This window comes from Gavia stellata, chromosome 19 (assembly GCF_030936135.1).
Source record: "Gavia stellata isolate bGavSte3 chromosome 19, bGavSte3.hap2, whole genome shotgun sequence".
NCBI lineage: Eukaryota > Metazoa > Chordata > Aves > Gaviiformes > Gaviidae > Gavia > Gavia stellata.
The window spans coordinates 1,221,857-1,242,204 of record NC_082612.1 but is presented as its reverse complement, the minus strand read 5'-3'; the positions used below and the strand labels follow the sequence as shown (position 1 = coordinate 1,242,204).

Sequence of the window (20,348 nt, the reverse complement as noted above, 5' to 3'; positions counted from 1 at the left end):
CCCCATTCCCATGAAAATTAGTAGCATTTTTGCCATTTGCTGCAAATATTGGGAGTGCGGTTCAGTGTTTGAAATAGGCTTTATACAACACAGAGTTATGTTGCAAATTACTTGCATGTTTCTCAGTTGGAAATGAGGAGACTCTAGTGACCCATGGTTCTTTCAGCAACTTACTACAAAACCCATAGTAGTTGCATGGATGTTTTTTAGCTGTAACTAAATGCTGGTTTGTAGCTTTCAGCTTCTGAGTTAGTTGGATCCGTGGTTCAGTTTTGTTCACTTGTATCCTGGGTTTGTAGTTCTTATTTGAGTGCCTTGTAGTACGACTTGTTTTGGGGGGCTGGTCCATGAATTTCGCCTATGAATGACCTTTGTGCTTCACAGTCATCTGCCTACGTTCTGATTTCTGACTTGTTACACGTTACTTCACTGGCAGCCTTATTTACTGGCATTGTCACTGATGCTATGTATGTCACGTATTCTATGTGGGGGACAGAAGAACGTTCGCATGTTCCCTTACCAACAATGACACTGGAATCTAGATGTAGAAAGAGTTAACTCATTGAAGTTACCTTTGCTTATTCTGAAGTAATGGATTTATTTTTAAGGTAGTTTTTCTTGGTTTCCAACCTGCCAGGTGGTAGTATAGAATATAAAGCAGCTGGCAATAAGAAAACAAAGGAACATTTGTACTTCTTTCACAATGAATTAGCATTAAGTGTGTATTTGTCGTGTATATGGCAATAAATACTTTCGTAGTTGGGGCAGTCTGGTATAGTTTTCATTCCTGACTTACAGATCGGGCTGTCCTTGAAGATTGGGTTGGCCTTCTGCAGTTAGCTTTCTTCTCTGCTTCTGCACTGAGCAACTAGAGGCCAGCCTGAACGGCCTGTGGAAGGGAAGGCAGGCTAGGCTGTGGTTTCAGCTTTACCTCAATGGCTATCAGAATTTCTGGATATATTGTGACAGAGAAGAAACTGAAGACAGCAGAGACAAAGCTGAGATAAACAGAGAAAGAAAATGCATAAAGCTAAAGTATAATGAGCTCAAGGAGATGGAACTAAAGTGAAGATTGGAAATGTCAACGTAATAAAAATAATAGCTTAAACGGAATAATCCTTTCCACCAATTTTCTTAGCGGCTAATAGCAGAGCAAACTTTGTGCTTTATGATCAGAGACATCTGTCAGGATACAAGGTGAGGTAGCTTTAGCAAGTGTGTTAAGTTTCTAGAGCAAGTGTGGTTTGGAGTTAAAAATTACATGTCGGAGTTTATAATTTTATTTTTTACCAAACAAAGGCAGGCTTTCTTCTTAAGCATGTGTTTAGAACAATTTTAACCTGTTAATTCAAATGAAGTGGAAGCTTTTCCCCGCCCCGCCCCCCCCCCCTTTTTTTTTTTTGTTATCCAGGGGGATGGAGACCAGACAATACCTAAGACAGTTAAGTGCTAAAAAAGAACTTTCTCAGGTTATCAGTCAGGATAGGGTTTTATCAGCAATTGGGCTCACTTGATTAAATAATTTTTAATGAGAAGTGATGCAAGGGGTGTGTGTGTGATACTATTTTTTTTTTCTTTGTTTTTGTTGTAGGTTTTAGTTTTTTTACAGATTATGAACAAAACTGAATATCTGGGGTCTGTCTTCATCTGTGATGTTTTCTATGTAGAAACCATCATGTCCTACAGGTGGCAATATCTGATCAGATCGGAAAACTCTCTGAACCCTTACAAAACAAATTGTATTTTGTGTAGACAGGTCAAGAGACTATCTCTATTTTATAAGCTAGTGAATTGACTCAGCAGTATCATGTGGAATGTTAATTGCTAAATATATCTGTCTTGTTTCAGCAGAATTAGCAGTGTAAAAATGGTGGTTTATTTTCTGTTTTGGCATGATCACAAATAAATGGAAAACCTACTCTTGCTGAGGTGTCTGTAAGCTTCTGGACGGCTATTCTGAAAGTAGGGATTTCCCCCCCCCCCCTTCTTTTTTCTCTTTTTTTGTAGTAAGACCAATTACTTGGTTTCAGGAGCTGACTACAGGCACATTCCTCACTAAAATCTTGATGGGAAGATAGCACTGATTTTTATTTCTTGGAACGTGTGAAAATTTGTAACTTTGGATTTCATCCATTGGTTTTTCTTAGCCTCTTCGGTGAGTACAGGATAAGGAGTCAAAAGAGTCTCATTATGTATATATTTTTGGGAGTAATGATTGTGATTTTGGGCAAGACATCCTTCTTCTTTTGCTTAAGATAGGTATTAGAAGACTCCTCTATTTTATTCAAGCCTTTTCTTTCCAGAATCCAGTGATAAGTGTATTGGGCTTTCATGTGTGAAGGATGGCCCTTCAGAGAATCCCTAAGTTTTAGTGTGATTGATAGAGCATTAGCCAAGAAAAGGAGAGTGTGTCACATCGAATAATAAGCATGGTTCTTCTGCAGGGGGCGAAGTGATTTGTGGCCTCCAAAGAAGGAAAACCCCGACCATCTATACAGCCTGCATTTTGCTCACTCAAAAGAGTATGTGTGTGGCTTACATAAAACAAATCAGCAGCTGGAGACATGCTGCTTTAGATGAGCAAAATGAGGAGTATCAATCCTTAATACTTTGGTCCTGTTTAAAATTGTTTTGTCTGTATGAGCTGTCATTTCATGATCCCAAACGTATTCAAGGAAGAAGGCTGAAGGAATCTTGACATGCAGGCTTATGTACTGGCTGGGATGTTGCTATCGCAAGAAAGGTTATTGGGGACATGTTTTTAAGACAACTAGTTGTCCAAGCTCTCAATGCGCTTAAATTCATGGGAAGTTACAGAAAGTTGGGGAGAGACTTCTACCTTCTGGCAATTCCCCTTATTTCATGGAATTGCTTATGCACATCTGTACTTTTCTGTTCTCATTATCTGAAAATGTCTTGATCTGCTTCTCTTTGAGGAGACGATATGCACTATAGAGACTGAAGAAGGATCAAAGATGAAGGGAAAGAGCAGAGAAGTCAGAGTGCAGACAGGTTGAAGATGAGATGCTTGAGGAAGAGAGTTAATGAGATGAGAGGCACAGATTAGATCAGTCAGACGCATTCCAGGGGAAGCAGATGTGGTGGTAATGTCTGAGATGGCAAAAACTTTTAGTTCAATGGTTAATAATGTGGCTTAGGAGTCTATGATGAGTGGAAGGTGGAGATGAGGGGATGTAACACCTGAACACTGTGTGGTACAAATAGTTGACACGGAGAGTGTTGGGAGGAGTCTCCTTTGATAGCTGTTATCGTTGCTGTTTTCTTGGGCAATCCTTGAGGGATCACCACGCTTGCTGTTGGATGTAGTATGAGACTTCAGTCCCTATCCCCACGACAATTTGTGGTCTCTCCTTAGGATCCCCATCAAACAGCACAGGGTTTTTCATGTCTTACTAGGAGAATTTATCTGTAGTTTCTTGTCAAGAAATGTGGATACATGCAGGAGCAGGCCCCAGATCTTTTGAGTTTGCCCAAAAGGATATGTGCTTCTATTTGTAATAACTTCAAACACTTCCTACCCTGGTGTGAAGTAAAGCTTCAGCTGTTTTTGGTTTATCAGGAGATACAAGAGATGGTAGGACAGCTGCAAAAATCTGAGCACCTTTTTGTCCAGTCTTTTCCTGTTGTTGTGCTTGAGCTACGTAAAATGATGACTTGGAACGCTTTGAGTGTGTGGAAAAATATATGCATTGGATGTACTGATTCCTTAAGTGATTATGGTGATAAACCTTCTCAGATCCATTCAATTGGAATTTTGTAAATACTGATGCTGTTGTTGATTGTGTTCCGCATGTACGTTTAGGAATGCTTCTCCTTGATGAAATCTAGTAGCCTTCCAGTCAAGAGAGGGGTTTTGCTGTCCGACCCTTGCGTGCAATTATTGGTCAGCAGGGTTTCTAAGCGAAGACCCTTGGCCCAGGAGTGTCCTTGCCATAGCTACCGGACTCATTCCATACACAATCAGGCCCTACAGAGAGAAAAGCCTTGGTGGTTGTCTCCTGTTGTTGGCCAGATTATCACCCATGTTAATTCCTGAGAGAGGGAATATTGGTAAGAAATAGTGCCCCTTCACCGAACTTGACTTGCCAGTTATTCCTTGAACACCGAAAATCTGTCAAAAACATGGGCCAAAGCCTAAACTTTGACTCGAGGGAAGCGCTATTACGAAGTTAGGTCACAGATACAGCGAAAACTGTGGTCTTCCTTCCTGTCTGTATAACAGAATGTCAAGGGAAGCATCTAGGGAGCTTCAGGACAGACGAATGACAAACATGGTTGAGGACAGAGATCCAAACATGGTGATCTTGTACTTGAAGCTTTAGTTTGTGACAAAGGACCGAGTCTTACAGAACACTATACAAATTGTGCTTAATAAGGTAGACACTGGATTGCATGCTGGTTTTGCCCTGTGTAATTCCACTAAACATAATGAAGCTGATTAAGGAATAAGTTAGTCCACAGTGTATAACTCAGTTCATCCTGTGAGAATTTTTAAGAATAAACGTTTTCTCATATGTGGGAACAGCAAGTGGTTTGAGCGTTCTGCCTATGCTGAAATAAATGATGCATCCCAAGACAAATCTGATGATCATCTGTGCTGCTGTTAATGTACCAAAGTAAGTCATTTGCGCATGAAAGTAAACGCAATACAGGCATTTTATATGTGACAATTAATTGATAATCTCTTACATTTCAGGTGATGCTACAGTGACCATTACTCACAGATACACACCAAAAGAGCAACTTAAGATCCATACACAACTCGCTGACATTGTAATAGTAGCTGCAGGTAATACTAGTTGTTGTTAATACTCCAATCACAATGTTTAAAACCTAAAAAGTAGACTTCGGTGTCTGTGTTGGTGGCACTACTAGCTATTTCACGTTTCACCAAATAATTGGTGCTCAAGTTTGCTGAGGCTGTTGCGGTAAGTTGGATTTCTTGTTATAAGAAGGGCAAGTGATTTGGCTCTTTGTTCTTGTCCTTCACATTTGCAGACTCATAAACTGTTTCTCGTCACATGTGACACCTTTCCCTTAGGGAGACTTCAGAGTGAACTCAAGATTGGGAACTAGTCAGTGCATAGTTTATACAGGTATAATTATGTAAATTAAAACATTCTCTGTGCAGTGCAAAAATCATGAGTCATTTAAATTTTGACAGGAGCATTTCTTTAAATCAGCTGGAGGCTGCATTCATAAAACAATGGTATCGTTCCCTTGCTGTTAGAATTAAGAGCAACCTTGCCAAATTAACCAGTAGTGTTGGTAACATATGTTATTAATGGCTGAATTTATTTTTTTTTCCTTCTACAATTATCGTGTAAAGAGGAAGAGAATGGTGATTGCTTCGAGGAAGGGGTCTGAAAGATCAGTGTCTATATTCTTAAAGCAACATAGAGTCTAGAACAAAGCAGAACTCGGCTTCTGAGCAGCGTCTGTTTTTTCTTTACGGGTATTGTAAATAGAACTATAAATTAATTTTTTAAAAAACAAGACCAAACAATCCAACTTACTAAAAACTTGTAAAATTCTGTGTCTTCTCCCAACTCAGGATATCCTTCTCCTCTCGTACCATTTTGGAGGACTACTAGAGGATTGTTTTTCCTCTTTTCTCCTACCTTCCTTCCTCTTCTTCATCCTCAAGACCACAGTCTTGCTTACTTATTTTCTAAGTGAAGACAGAGAGGTACCTGTCTAAAGCTCATCACTTCCTGTTCAAGTGGGATGTCCTTTGCTTCAGGGCTTAACTGCACTATCTCTTTCTCATGCCAGGTCAGGAACAAGAAACAGCTCAGTTGTCCCACATGTGATTACTCAACTGTGGGCCTGACCAGAATTCACACACTCTGAACGAAACAGAATGAGTGTGCTAACTGGAAATAAGCTAGTAACTTTTCATCCAAATTCACTGCTTTGAATTTAATCATCAGTTCTGATTTTTATGCTGAACATAGTTTTGTCATCAGTTATGCGTGCGGTTAAACGGTTCAGTAGCAATTCAGCTGTGTTCTTCACATTATTTTCCTCGTGTTGTTTGTAACAGGAGCATGATACAACACTCATTACACAACATGAGATATACTTGGAATGATGAAAAAACCTAGGGCTAGATTGTGCAAACAGTATGCAGCCCTGCCCCAGTGGATCCTCTGGGGAAGAGTACACTTTAGAAAGGTGCAATCCCTCCAAGGTTCCTCTTGTTACTTGAGAACTGTGCACATTGTACCTTGGGGATCACGCATTCCCCAGAAATGTGCGACCTGTTTACTGAGTGTTGCAAAAAAGGTAACTTGTACCCTTCCAGGTAGAAACAGCTGCTGTTGTAAGCCACTGTGCAAGATGTGCAAATGGAGAACAGCTTTTTGTGTGTGTCTGCATATAAGAGCAAGATTCCTATTCTCATTCTCCTCTTCCCATGTAACACTTGAAGAGCCATCTGCATTCTGGCTCCTGGTTTGTTGACTTCTTGGAGTGAGTCTGTTCATTCTGATGTGGTACTCTATCTCTGAGGAGTTTTCTGTTCACTTGCCTTCATGGCTTTCGTACTGCTTCAAATTGGGTGCTTCTGTTTTTACTCTTGAGTTTGAGAATACCCATCTTCATATGTTGTCTCTCATACACACCCAGCCTTGGGACCCCAGTTTTCCTGCTTACTTCGCTTGTAACTATTGATGCAGCTTATTCCTTCCCTCTTGTTCCCTCCCAACTCCTTGCATCATAAGTTCCAGCAATGCTGTTCTTGTCCAGCCTGCTCCTCCCTAAAATCCGTGTCTCTGCTTCCAGGTAGAGCTTCCTAAACTCTTCCAATCCCGTGCAGCTTTTACATTTCTAGCCAAAGCGTAATGCTTCCTCCTAGGCACACCTGGCACTTTGCATCCCACTGTAGCCTTTCCTATCTTTGCCCGCTATCCCTGCCTATACAGACATCCCACGGAGCCTGTTTTTTGGGGTTTTTTTTGCCATTGGCCCAGACCTGTAGTGGAAGATTAAGCGTAGCTTTACTTGTGGTGCTCGTATAGCCACCCCAGTACTTCCAGGGCAGTGATGGCAGCAGTAGGCAGTCTTGGACTACTCAACCTGCTGCTTCTGCTGTCTTGGCTTTCCAGTCTGCCTTGAGAGAGAAGACTCATCTGCCTGCTAGATTTGGACAGGGGGTAAAGAGGAGAAGGAACGGGGGTGCCAAATGAAATTCTTTTGGGACAACTTGTGCCATCCCTCGGGACGTGATCTGTGGTCCTTTTGTATAGCAATTGCTGATTTGTCAGACCCTTTTATTCAGATAGTGGCTGGTAGCATTCTTAGGAGTTGGCTATTTTACAGTCCTTGTACCTAAGATGGCATTAGGCAGGGGCTTTGTTTTCTCTTTTGTTTAAAATGTGATTCATCATTTTCTACAAAAATTACCAATGAAAGATTTTCCCACATTCTTCAGTCAGTGCATTTTAGGAATAGCTGCTGTAATGCTTATCTCTTCCTACTTGGTATGTAAAGTAGGCTTAAGTAAATAGATCTGCTCATTTGGTTTGGGGGCTAGTTTATTTGTTGCTATTAAGTATTTGGCCTATTATCAAACCATTTTACAAAGGGTGTAACTGTGCAGCTTCCGTTAATATGCTTCCATCCCTATCACACACAGATCATTTACCCCCATAAGGCTGAGGTATTATCCAATTACCAGCCGGCTTGCAATTGATTGCATAAGAGTGTGATGAAGTAGACACAGCCAGATGTTATCAAGTGGCATAGGAAAGAATTTGAGGTCTTGGCTTGCTCAACATTAGAAGTAGAGTTTCAAGCTTGTGTCCTATGGGGGAGTGAGAAATGGAGAGCAAAGAAGGTTCTTGAATTGCCTGTACCTAAATGACTAACTGGCTGTGATCCAGCACTTTAAATGAAGCTAAAGCCCTTGTATACCAGCGCTTGCCTCCAGTAAAACTACAGTCTCAAACCATATGGATTTGTTTTCTTTTCCTTTTTTTCTTCTCACCGCTTGAGAGAAAGCTGCTTTGGGGAGAGGGGAGTTTAGACTCCCCCCTTTGGAGATAGTATATTGCTAGGATAAACAGAACATAGAACTGATGGAATTGCTCAAGAAGCAAGGTGAATTGTAATTTTAAAGTTGGAATTTCCCGTCACTCAGAGTTGGAGGTTGCACGGTAGGAAAGAAATTTAGGAGGGCATTTAAAGTGAATACAGATAAAAGATTGCTGCTGTTGCAATTAAGGTATGATAAGCTAATGCAGATGATGTGTAAGGACTTGATATTCTTGGCTCTCTGATAGCACGCAGTGACTTTGGTCTCAAATACTGCTTTGCCTTAACATTGCAGGAGATGGTTCGTTTGTTGTGACTGTCCAGGTGTAAACTCTCAGGTGTCTGGTCACATGTGATGCTGCCGTTTGTAAAGCAGTGCTAGTACGTTTGTTCTAAGATAGCCTTTCCTGTAATTAAAATTGCTCTCTGCAAAGAGGGATCCTACTGAACTCCTGTTCTTGAAAGGGAGGTCTTTCCTGTGCATCAAGTGGAGCTGTTGGCATGCCATAGAAGTTTTACCTTTAGCTTCAGCACATTGGGGAACCTAGATGAGATTTATCTCCTCAAAGTAAATGTGTGGTGCTACCTGCAGTTTGAAATCCTATGCGGCAGTGATCTTTACGAAGTGGAAGACATTTACTGTATAGGATTACTGCCTTAGAAAATGGTGTTTTGTCACCCCCTTTGGTAGGACCCAGATCAAATTTTGTGTGTGATTCATTTTTCGTTTTTGTACTTAAGTCGTTTCAATACCTAAATAACTGTTTTGGTGTCTCTTGCTGTGTATGTATATAAGTAGCTCAACTGTGCTGACTGGAAATATATAGCCATTGACTCAGCTCTTTATCTGGAACCTGAAGTGACCTTTTAGGTTTTCTGGGTCCTGACTGTTGAACATCTTTGTGATGAATATCAAGATGCTTTACATGTAAATGTGCTGAAGAAATACGGTGCATATGAAAGAGCTGAGGCGGCTTGTTCGAGCACTCTGTTTCAGCTGGAGTTTCTTAATAGCAAAAAAATCGTACCCCAGGACACTACACAGATGTAGCCCCCTGCGAGATGATGGTGTGTAGTGCTGAGGCGAGGCCCTCTTTGGTCAAGTAGGGAGGTCTCCCAATTTGCTATAAATAGCAGGAAGTGATGTTTTGTAGAAGTTCCCCTGTGAAAGGTCAGTGTCACGCACTGGCATTATCAGTAACACGGTTAAAATTGCTTATTAGTCAAGTGTGTTTCTTGAACCAAAACCAACCCCATTGCACCAATCTTGGTTTGTTTTTTTTTCTCTCTTTTCTGTAGTAGTAGAAACTAACGTAGAAAAGCCTCAGCTGTCCTAGATTCAGTCTGACTGCCATCCTCCACCCTTGAACAAATACTGGTAAATGTGTTTGCCAAGTGTCAATGGCTTCATTATCTAAGGATTACAAGAGACAGAGCTCTGTCTTCTGCACATCCATAACACTTGAATGTAGGAGGTCTTCCCGGTTCCCCTTTGGTATGTCTGTGTGGAAATGGTAGAAAAGCAGGGTGAGAATGGTCTTCTGAAAGCCCATCTAGTCCATACTAGTGCACCAAAAGTTATGTTTTGTACATGCTAGTTCAATCTGCTTTTTCAGATCTCCAGTGATAGGGACCTCCTTATTGCTTCAATGTTCCTCTGTTCTTGTGGTTAAAAAGTTCTGGACAGTGCAGCAAGGGAAACAAACTTAAGTCTATTATTTTGTGTCACATTGATCATGGACATGGAAAAAAAGGGTATTTCCTCTTCTTGTGCCAAAAGTTTTTACTGTCCTTGAAGGTTGTCATGAGATCTAAAAGGTTAATTCTTTGCCAAGTTTCCTCATAATCCTTATTGTTCTTGGTGTTTTATAGAGATGTGAACAGACAGATCAGAGAAGTTGTCATGGTTTAATCCCAGATGGCAGCTAAGGCCCACACAGCCGCTCACTCACTCCCCCCACGGTGGGATGGGGGAGAGAATTGGAAGAGTAAAAGTGAGGCAACTTGTGCGTTGAGATAAAGGCAGTTTAATAGGTAAAGCAAAAGCCGCGCACACAAGGAAAGCAAAACAAGGAGTTCATTCGCTACTCCCCATGGGCAGGCGGGTGTTCCCATCTCCAGGAAAGCAGGGCTCCATCCCACGTAACTGTTACTTGGGAAGACAAACGCCATCCCTCCAAACTTACCCCGCCTTCCTCCTTCTTACCCCGGCTTTATATGCTGAGCATGCCATCATACGGTCTGGGATATCCCTTTGCTCAGTGGGGTCAGCTGTCCCGGCTGTGTCCCCTCCCAGCTCCTTGTGCACCCCCAGCCCGCTCGCTGCTGGGGTGGGGTGAGGAGCAGAAGAGGCCTCAGCTCTGTGCAAGCACTGCTCAGCAGTGACAACATCCCTCTGTTATCAACACTGTTTTCAGCACAAATCCAAAACACAGCCTCATATTAGCTACCCGGAAGAAAATTAACTCTATGCCAGCCAAAACCAGCACAGAAGTCTAGCACCTACAGCAACAATATGGTATCCCAGCTGATGTCATATGTTGAAGAGATTAGGGCTTCTGTGTGTGTCTTGCAGTAGCATGATTGTGTTGGTTTGTGTTCAGTTGATCTAATCCCAAATTGTTTTTCTGAATAATTACTGTCTAACCAGTTGTTTGCTGTCTTGCCATTGTGAGGGGTAATTATTTGTATGTAAATGTGGTGTCTTCCTCCCTGTTGAATGTTAAATGATGTTTGATGCTTTGCTCACTTTTTCCAGTGGTGCTTGAAATGTAAGCTAATCTGTTTAAAGTTCTTTCCAGCTTTGTGTCATCTGCAGCTTGTGCCACTACTAAATAATAAGTGTTCTCTACCGTCGCGCTAGTGACATTATAAACAAACACCTGGCCCTTCTGGTACTCCCTCCGCACACGCTTTCATTTTAATAAAGTACCATCGGAACCTCTTACCTGGGTACAGTTACCCAACTGGTTTTCCATCCAGTATGTTGTTCTTGCTCGCTTATGAGAAGATCAGGTGAACAAAGTTTTACTTGAAAGACAGTTGCTTCTCTCCTACAGATTGAGCAGATGCTGTTTATTATGGGTAAACCTGAGCTGGCCATTTTATTTTTTCTTGGTGTCTATCTGTTGCTTATAAATGACAGGAATCAAAGATAACATGACAGGATAGATCAGATTCTCTCTCTCACCATGCCAGCTTTTTTTTTGTGGCAGTGGTATTTCGTGTAGTTCATGTTCATTATATAAGTAACTGCTTGAAATGTCGTCCAGCTAACAAGTAAAGTATACGAGAAATCAGAGAAGTCAAGAGTAACACAAATCCAATACAGATATTAAAAAAGCAAAGATTAACGAAAGTGCTGTGGAGGTAACATAGACGGATTGCTTCAGCGGTTGATAACGCTTCTGGATCAGCAGACCTTTGACAATACTAACGGTTTCTTGTGGCTCGCAGAGCATCTTGATCGTCCAGCTTTTGTTTGGAAATGCTATGGAAGGGACTTATTGCCACAAACCAGCAAGTCCTTCATTGAGAACATGTTGTCTATGTTGGTGACCGCAGGTTTAGCTGAAAAAATTTGATCAAAATGAACAAATATCACCTTTTTGTCTCGCAATTACAAACTGTGTGAAACCGAGGAATAATTGTTTTCTGTGTGTGATGTATCAAGAAAAATTGAAGTGAAAGAATTATCTTCTTTTTTTTGTGCATGCATACATGTGCATGCACACCCCTTGATATAATTTGAAACTGATGACCTAAGACTGCCTGGCCATGTTAATCAAATATATCTCGGTGATTCTAGGTATCCCAAAGTTGATTACAACTGATATGGTCAAAGAAGGTGCAGCTCTGATTGACGTAGGCATCAACCATATCCACGATCCTCTTACAGGAAAGACCAAATTAGTTGGGGATGTGGACTTTGAAGGTCAGTGAAACAGTCTTTATACGAACCTGTTGGATAAGTATATTGAAGTTTGTGGGATTCATTCATGATAAATACTTGGAATAGCAGGTGTCTCAAATGACACAACACTTGCAGGATTTTTTTCTAATTTATTTAGTTAAAGAAGAAAACAAAGTATATGTTCATATATATGCTCTTAAGAAAAGTTACATTATTTAAGAGAGGAAGCGTTACTCTTGATTACACATATCAGCAACCTTTAAGAGGTGCAGATGTGGTCTTATGGCAGTGTGGTGGCAGAAGATGCTTGTCTCCAGGTTTCTTGTATCCTTTGTGAGTCTGTGAAGTATTTCAAGAGTAAGCAATAAAAACAGTTTCTGCTCTTTCAGAAGTATAGCGTCTTCCACTGTTAATAGCAAATATTATTATACCACAGCTTCTCAAGCCTCCTTTTACACTCTCGCTCTACACTTGTATGTGAAAATGTTAACTTCTGCTTTAGAAGTATCTTTTATGCTAAGTTTTAATGTGGGTTCATCTTAAGCTGTTAAAAATCTTGGTCCAGGCAAGCCTAACAGATAAAAATTGGTGTTACATATTGATCTTTTTATGTTTAATGTGTTGCAGAGCTAGTTCACAATGTACCTTGATTAAATATCTCTGCTCTGGAGGAGCTCCAGACTGGAATAGCAGGATTGTTGAAGTTCAAAATTAAAGCTTATTGGCAGAGTTGAGTGTGGGAAGCTTAGACAGCATTTACCCACATTATTAATGGTTCTCAACAGTTCCTTATTTTGATAAGTATGAAAATCACCCACAGGTTTTTTTCACGGTTGTTAACATCTTGGCTGGCATAATGTCTCAAAGCTTAATTATATTCAAAATGTTTCTGGCTAGCTGTATGTATTTGTAATTATATCACTCCTGTAGTTCATGCTGCTTTTACTCATCATATATGATACCTGTCTGTTGAAGTCAGTGAAATTACCTGCACGAGTGCAGCTAAGCAATTGTCTCAGCATGCATTTGGAACTGTATAACTGTGTGTGTACAATAGAGCTCCAGTAGAAAAATACTTTTAGAGTACAACTTGAATTTTTTTTTTTTTCTGTTTTGTTATCCTGCCTGTACTGTCGCAAGTAAAAGGTTATATTTTCTGTTTTCAGAACTGAACTAAGTACAGAGAATTTTGAGGATTTTTTTGTTTGCTTTAGGTATGGGAGGAAAAAAAACTATACTCTGAGAAACATAAAATTGTATCCTTTTTTTGTTTTTGTTTAAATGCAAGACCTTCTGAATGTAATACAGGTGTAGATTCAATGGCAAGACCGTGATTCAGAGTTTCAGCAATGCACTGTATATGTCTCGTCATGTCTGCTGTGGGTTGTTCTCAGGATTTTACCTGGGGGGTGGGAAGATCCAAAAAAGAGGGAGGAACTTCAACTTGGATTATGCCACTAAAGTTGCAAGTAGCATTTCAGTGTGCATTGCCAAAGGGAGATTGTTGTTGGTTCATTGGTATCGGTGAAAGTTTCACTAAATCTTTAACAACAAAAAAACCCCATCCCAGTATATACAGCTCTAAATACTAAAAAGTAAATCACCCTTTCCAAGTATTTGGTTTGGCGGTTAGGAAATGGAACAAGCTAGTGCATTCACGTAGCAAATAATTTTTATCCTTTTCCTCCATTTGATCACTTGACTGATTTTATATTTAAACCTAAGTGAAAATGATTTTTGCAGCTCAAGGCCAGGTACATAAATGGCTGGCACGACATAAAGCACCTGTTTAACATCATCTAGCCCACCAATATCTATTGTCTCATCATCCACTTCTCTAAGTAGGAAAAATGTTGCCATAGGGAGAGCAGAGATTTAACTGGGCAATCAGAGGTTAAATTCGATTTATAAGAAATAGATAGAAATGGTTTACTTCACCAGGTCATCTGGCTGAAAATCTCCCATAGTGGAAATTACGTTTATTAGATGGGTAGAAACTGTTCTGATTCAGTTGTCATATCCTAGCAATACTTGGATGCCATCCTTTGATCTCTAGGGGTAGGTTAGATGCTGAAGTTTATTTCTTTAATAACAAAAGGATGCCATTTGAAATTTTTTTTTATGTTGTTCATTATTAAATTCAATGTAAGAAATGCCTGGAGGAGAAAATTCCTGCCACAGGCCAAGAGAATTTGATAGCTGCTCAAAAAATGAGTTTTGAAGTTTTGAAACGTGTTCTAAAATCTGCATTTGTTTGAGTCATGTCCGCTTCTGCTGTAGGCAACAGAGTTGCATGCAGTCACCCACAGCCAGAGACCTTGCCCTTGACAGCGCTTCCCGCAGTGGGCTGAGGAGTGACCCCTGGCATATGCTGGTGTACATGTGTACGAGCCAAGGAGCACACTCATCCAGTAGATGAGGAGGAGCAAGAAGATTGTTTAGTTCACTTACCTACTCACTTACCTACAAGTCTGATAATGTGAAATTTTTAAATCACTATTACAGCTTTTGTAACGGTTGGCTGGGTACTGATGGCATTGGGGTGCCTCTGTGCTTGTCAGGCTTAACCATCTATTTTGGGCAAAAACCCCAGGCTGTATTACGGAATGTCTCTAAACAGTATTTGTCATTTTCCCCATCCCCATATGTTTTGACACTCCAAACTGTGTCCACATCATAAAAGGGATTTTTTTCTGTCCAGAATAGTTTACTGCGCTGTTCCAAGGTATCTAAAAGAACAAGACAGGAAAACACTGTGCACGTGCAAGTCAACTGCAAAATACTGAGGTACCTAGCCTGATATTGCTAGGATATCGTAAACTGCATGTGCATTTCTCCGTATATAACCAGCACAGCCCATTCAGCGTACCCCTATTTATGTAAAGAATTTGCCAAAACATAGGGTCCAGGGGGGGGATGTTTTGTAGCTTCTGGGAGCCACGAGAGGGAGGGTGAAGTGACAGGGAGAAGGATAAGTGGTGGCATCCTTACATTATTGGCAGCGCCATTTTACTTAGTTTCAGGCAGCAAGTTTCAGTCACAGAAAGGGAGACATGTTTCTATGAACAGGGTAATGAATGTGTGGGTGTGCTTGGCCCTGTTTTATAGGGCTTTTGTTGCCACAGCAATAATGCTAAGGGGGGAGGAGGGCTACAAGGACCAGGAACATGAAATAAAGCAACAACTTAGAGCATTTAACTGGAACGGCCTTTTTGGGTGGAGCACCGTTTCCAGGAGTGACTGGTAGAGCAGGGTGGTAATATGGCAATGTAGTAGCTAAGCTTTGAAACTGGAACTGGAAATGCCCGTGAAACCAAAGTGTACAGAACTCGAGTGGGATTTGCTTTAAGTGCTGCCTGTATTTCTTTATGATTCTTCCCATATTTTTGACAAGCAGATAGTAATGCCGATTTTTGAGTCTTTATTGGGTGCCTATATAGAAAAAAAAATCCTTTACGTAAGACGTTCGTAGCTGGTATAGTTGCAGTATCAGTGGAGGGCTTTATAAATGAGAATTGTTCTCGCAACTCCTATGTTTTGCACAGCTAGGCAATGTAAAAGAGATTCTGCAAAATGGGTGCCACCAGGAGCAGGGAGGGGTTCCCAGTACTGAATAGCAGAAAAGAGTGCCTCAACAAATAATCGATATGGTGAAGGTTGATGAGCATATATTACGAATTTCCTTTGACTGAGGGGTAATTCTACATAGTGAATGGAGGGAAACCAGTGAAATGGTATGTTGGATACTATTAAGGTAGAGAATGGACCAGATTGACATAGCGCTTCTGGATAGACCAAGTGTACCAAAAAGAAAGGGTCAGCTGAATAAAAAACAGGGAAAATGTATCCTGTCCTCATCAGCTACAGGACTAACGACTACAAAGTAATTGGGCAAGTTGACAAGTTTATTGAAACTTGTTCATGTAGTTTAAGAGATTTATGACAATATACTTCAAATCCCATTTCTTAGTGGAAATGGTGGTCCTGCAGTTGTATCTTGGCTACAGTTTGCATGAAACCCAGGCTTTGTGACAGCAGTTGCTTCTAACAGTTGTTTGCTGCCGCTTTGCGTTTGTTGTGTTACCTTCCAGGCTGTAGGCTTCTCTTCAGATGATTGAATCCTTTCCAAATTATTTCTCTGTGCAGCTTTTCCAAACAGTGGTTGTGAAAACAGAATGTGGATATTCCAGCTGCTTTTGCTGTAACTTCTGTTAGTTAATTTCTTAGTTGATTTTGAAGACCTGCCATTCATTTTGCAATTAATAAAAGTCCAGTCTGTGTAATCTTGTCACCATATTGCTGCTCTGCAAATATCAGGGGAAGCATTGCCTGCTGTTATGCTCCACTAGTGCAAGAAATAAATAAGAAGGTTAGCATTAGGCTGTGACCGCCAGAAGGCCAGACTGACTGATTGTTAACTGGTGCCAGTAAGCTGCTGGATGGCCTTGTCTAGGTACTCCTCCGCGGAAGAGTATGTCGTGCAGGGCTCTAATAAGTAATGTTTGATATCTTGCATTTCTGCTGCCACTGCTTATTATCCCAAGGCTATAGTGATGTCCCATCTACCTGTCTGTGCTAATTAGCTGAATGCCAAGAAGCTGTTCTGCCCAAGATGCCTCTGTTGCTTGGGTTTAGAGGGTACTGGAGGACGAAATATGTACGCACCATTAGAATTACAGTACTGGGCCATAATTCCTTGGGTTTCCTTTATATTGCTGTTAAAATAGCTTCAGTAAGAGAAACAGGGATAACATCAAAAAGGAGGATCTATGAGAAATGGGGTAGATGCTCGCTGGTTGGCATCCCACAGTGCGTAGTGAGAAGAATCCCAGAATGTGTAGAGCAGAACATGGGATATCTACTGTGATTGCTGCGCACGTGATTAGCACTTATGCAGTGCTGCAGGGATGCAGTGATCCAGAGTAGCTTTACAGGGACTAATAAAGCTGTGTGGAAACAGCACTTAGGCAGGAATTACTCTGCATCACTTAATGCAGATGCACAAGACCCAGAACTGCCTTCAGGTTGAGACTTGCCCTTGGTTTGTGTGATTAACCCTATTAGGTGTCTGATGTCCTTAGCTTTAAAGGAACCTAGGGATGAAGGGCTGTTTCCAAAGCAGTGGATCCTGTTTTTCAAGGAAACAATCTACATTTCATTTCTTCTGAAGAATCAAAGGAAGATTTTAAGGTTCTACAGAAGCTGCAAAATAGCAGCTCTTCCCCCATAGGTACCTAATTTGCATACCAGTATTTTCCAGATCGGCAGAGAAATGCCTGGGAGAACAGCATGCATCTTGAGAAAGCAGAGTTAAAGCTAGGGACAAAGTTACACTATTGCTGAGAAGCAGAAACAAGACCTTCTGAAGGAGCTGACAGTGCAGCACCTTATTGCCGACATGAGATCGGTCACATTGATGTGCTGTCTTGGAACTGTGCTTTGGCCTACTACACTTCATGAGGAAAGGAAAATCTATTTACAATTTTGAGGGCCAGGTTATTTTTCCCCCTTTGGTCATAGGCATTCATCTTGGAAATTGCATTCACCATATCTGTATTTACTCTTACACGCGGAAACTTATCAGATGGTAGTTTCACCCACACCTGTTGTGCATTTAAAAATTTGGATCAGCTTTTGTGAATAAGCTATCTGGGTGGTTTTATGCTAACTGATACAAAATATGTCTTCTGCCACACTGACCCACAGAGATTGCCATAATGATAGAGTATGGGAAGAGAAATTCCTCAACAACTTGTGAGAACAGTGTACTGTGTGTTCACTGTGGAGTACACTTACTAACACTAGAGGCAATGAATGTTGTACATGATACTCACTAGAAGGCTTTCTTTAGGTAAGGCATGGTCCGGTTGTGGATTGTACTTCTTCGTAAGTAAGATAGGATTAGTTTCAATAATACCTCAAAAAGAGGTATGTAACATTGCCATGGAAACAAACTTACTTCAATTTAAAATGCCTAAAATATTTTCTGTGTTAATTACTTTGTTTACTTCACATGTGGGTACATTTCAATAATTATGACATTAATCTGGGAATTCATAGTAACTGTATTAACCGTAAAGACCAATCTCAAATGGTAGGTAGTTCAAAATGGTATAACTATTAAAAAGACAAATTATTTGTGTTTGAAAATATTAAGTCATATGAGATCTTAATTCATTTGTTACAATTTACATGTCAAAAAAACCACATTGAAATTTGTTTACCTTTCCAAATATTTTAACAGTACATCTGGTGGTACCAGTCAACTGAGTCACTCCCGGTTTTAATTACCAACTGTCCTCAGTGAGTCTTAATCTTAAGTTCTTCAGTTCAGTGAAATATTTGCCGTTAACTTTTGCGAATGCTCTTGTTGGGTCCCTGCCTAAGGGATTTCAGACAATTGGCTTTTATTTCATTTACCGTGGTGCCCCCCCCCCTTAAAAATCTAATAAATATTCTGTCCAAAAAACCCAATATTCAGCTTTTCAAATTCTCTTGTAATATATTCTCAACAGTGAAGCACCACATGCATTTAAGATGAATACAGTTAAAGCAGAAGCAAGTGATCTTGTTTGTTCCAAAATCAAGGTACCTAGTTTTTCATCCATTGATCTCATCGCCAGGTACAGATTCTGCTCTATAGTGACTTTAGTGGAAATGTATGTGTTATGCCCAAGTTATGCTTGCTCAGTTTTCTCCTGTGTATGTGTGTGTGCCTTTTTAAAAACAACGCTTTTAAAAGTGGGGTGTGAGTTTCCAAGAAATTATTGCTAAGCAAGCAAAAAAAAAAAACCCCAACTAACACACAAAAAACCTCTCATGGTGGCACTTGAGGAAAAAAAAAACAAAACTCTGTAGTAATCAGGTTACTAATATGCCATTTGGACTAATCATTATTAGCAAATAACTGCTCATTACAGTTTGTCATGCAATGAATTCCCAGCCAGTTGCATATAATTCGTTTGCAAGTAACCTGCAATTCCAGTTGATTGCATTTTGCACAGTAGATAAGAATATCAGGTCAGGATTTATTGCTACGTTACGTTAATTCCTGGTACAAAGAGGTTATCTTCACGGGTGTTAACCTAAATGCTTAAAAAAAAGAAAATCCATATGTATTTACCTTTTAACACAAGCATTCAAGGTGTGTACCATCTTTGGATAGTCTGATGCGGTTCGTGGTTGGAGCTAATTCAGCTGTAAGAGCTTCCTTTCTGTCTGAGACTTTGGGAAGATCTGCACCTCCGGATCCTAGTTCAATATAGGCACCCTAGTAACACTGGTTAAAAAAAAGAAAAGTCTTCTCTGGAGGAGCTGAGTGTTCATGGCTGAAGTTGGAATGGCAATTTTGCCACTAGAATCTATTTTTCCTTGAAAGCAACTCTCAGTTTTGTTCTTTGTCCATATTGTGAAGCAGAAAAACAAATCAACCAGGAAACTGTACTTTCTCCCTCTGTGGTTTTAAGTTCCCTCTTGTGATGGTTGAATGCCTTTGTTAAAAGGTGCAAGCCGGAGTGGGGGAAAGAGGCTGAATAGGTGACGTAAATGCTGCTGGTGCTCTGCTGTTAATTTTGATAGAGCAGACTCGACTCCTGCCTTGCATGCAGCTCCTCAGGAATCCACACAGTTTGGGGGGGGTCATCTCTTCACCTACAGAATGAGATCCCCAGCTCCCATAGCTCTCCTGGGTACTGAAGGTGCAGTATCGCAGTTGGCAGATGGGGATGATGCAAGTTCGTGCTGCCCTCCTGGGGTCATCCTGCCCTTGTGCTCTTTCTGCTGGACCAGCTGGTCAGCCAGGTCAAACAGTCAAAAACTGCCCCTTGCCAAAAATTTGGCAGGATTAACTTTCCATGTGTCTGACCACGGGCTGCGTGTGTTTTTCTCCCATGAGGAAAGGGCAGCCTGCTGCAGGTAGATCAGTTCAAACAGGTTGTGAAACCATGCCCCACAACTAGCCCCCGGGTAATAATATTCAGATGAAAAAAAACTACCTTGCAGCCCCAGTCCTGACTGTATTCTGTCACTACCACGGCCGCAATAAGACCTCTGCCTTGACTTTTCCCATGTTCTCCAGTACTTGCCAAGTCACAGTCCTTTATGCTCATAACCCATTAGGCATGTGTGGGCAATTGAAGGGGAAAAAAAAAAGTTTTTGGAAACATTCTTAGTCAATACCTTTTTCTCTTTTCTCTTAGAAGTGAAGAAGAAGGCTGGCTTTATCACTCCAGTGCCAGGAGGGGTAGGACCTATGACTGTTGCAATGCTTCTGAAGAACACACTCATAGTTGCTAAAAAGATCATTTACTAGAGCAAGCGGGCTACCTTGGAAGAAGAATCCGAGTTGTTCTATTTATTGATACACAAAACATTTATT

At 40.8% G+C, this 20,348-nt stretch overlaps 1 protein-coding gene across 2 annotated transcripts in view; it reads left to right on the top strand.

Moving 5' to 3' along the window:
• Positions 1 to 20,348, top strand: part of LOC104264846 (methylenetetrahydrofolate dehydrogenase (NADP+ dependent) 2 like) — a 49,596-nt gene that overhangs the window by 17,466 nt on the left and 11,782 nt on the right. Inside the window, exons 6-7 of one of the 2 annotated variants that reach the window (XM_059826762.1) lie at positions 4,718 to 4,810; positions 11,867 to 11,992. In XM_059826762.1, coding sequence (XP_059682745.1) covers positions 4,718 to 4,810; positions 11,867 to 11,992 — 219 coding nt within the window. The remainder of the gene's footprint in view (positions 1 to 4,717; positions 4,811 to 11,866; positions 11,993 to 20,348) is intronic. The other variant, XM_059826763.1, reaches the window with a different exon arrangement.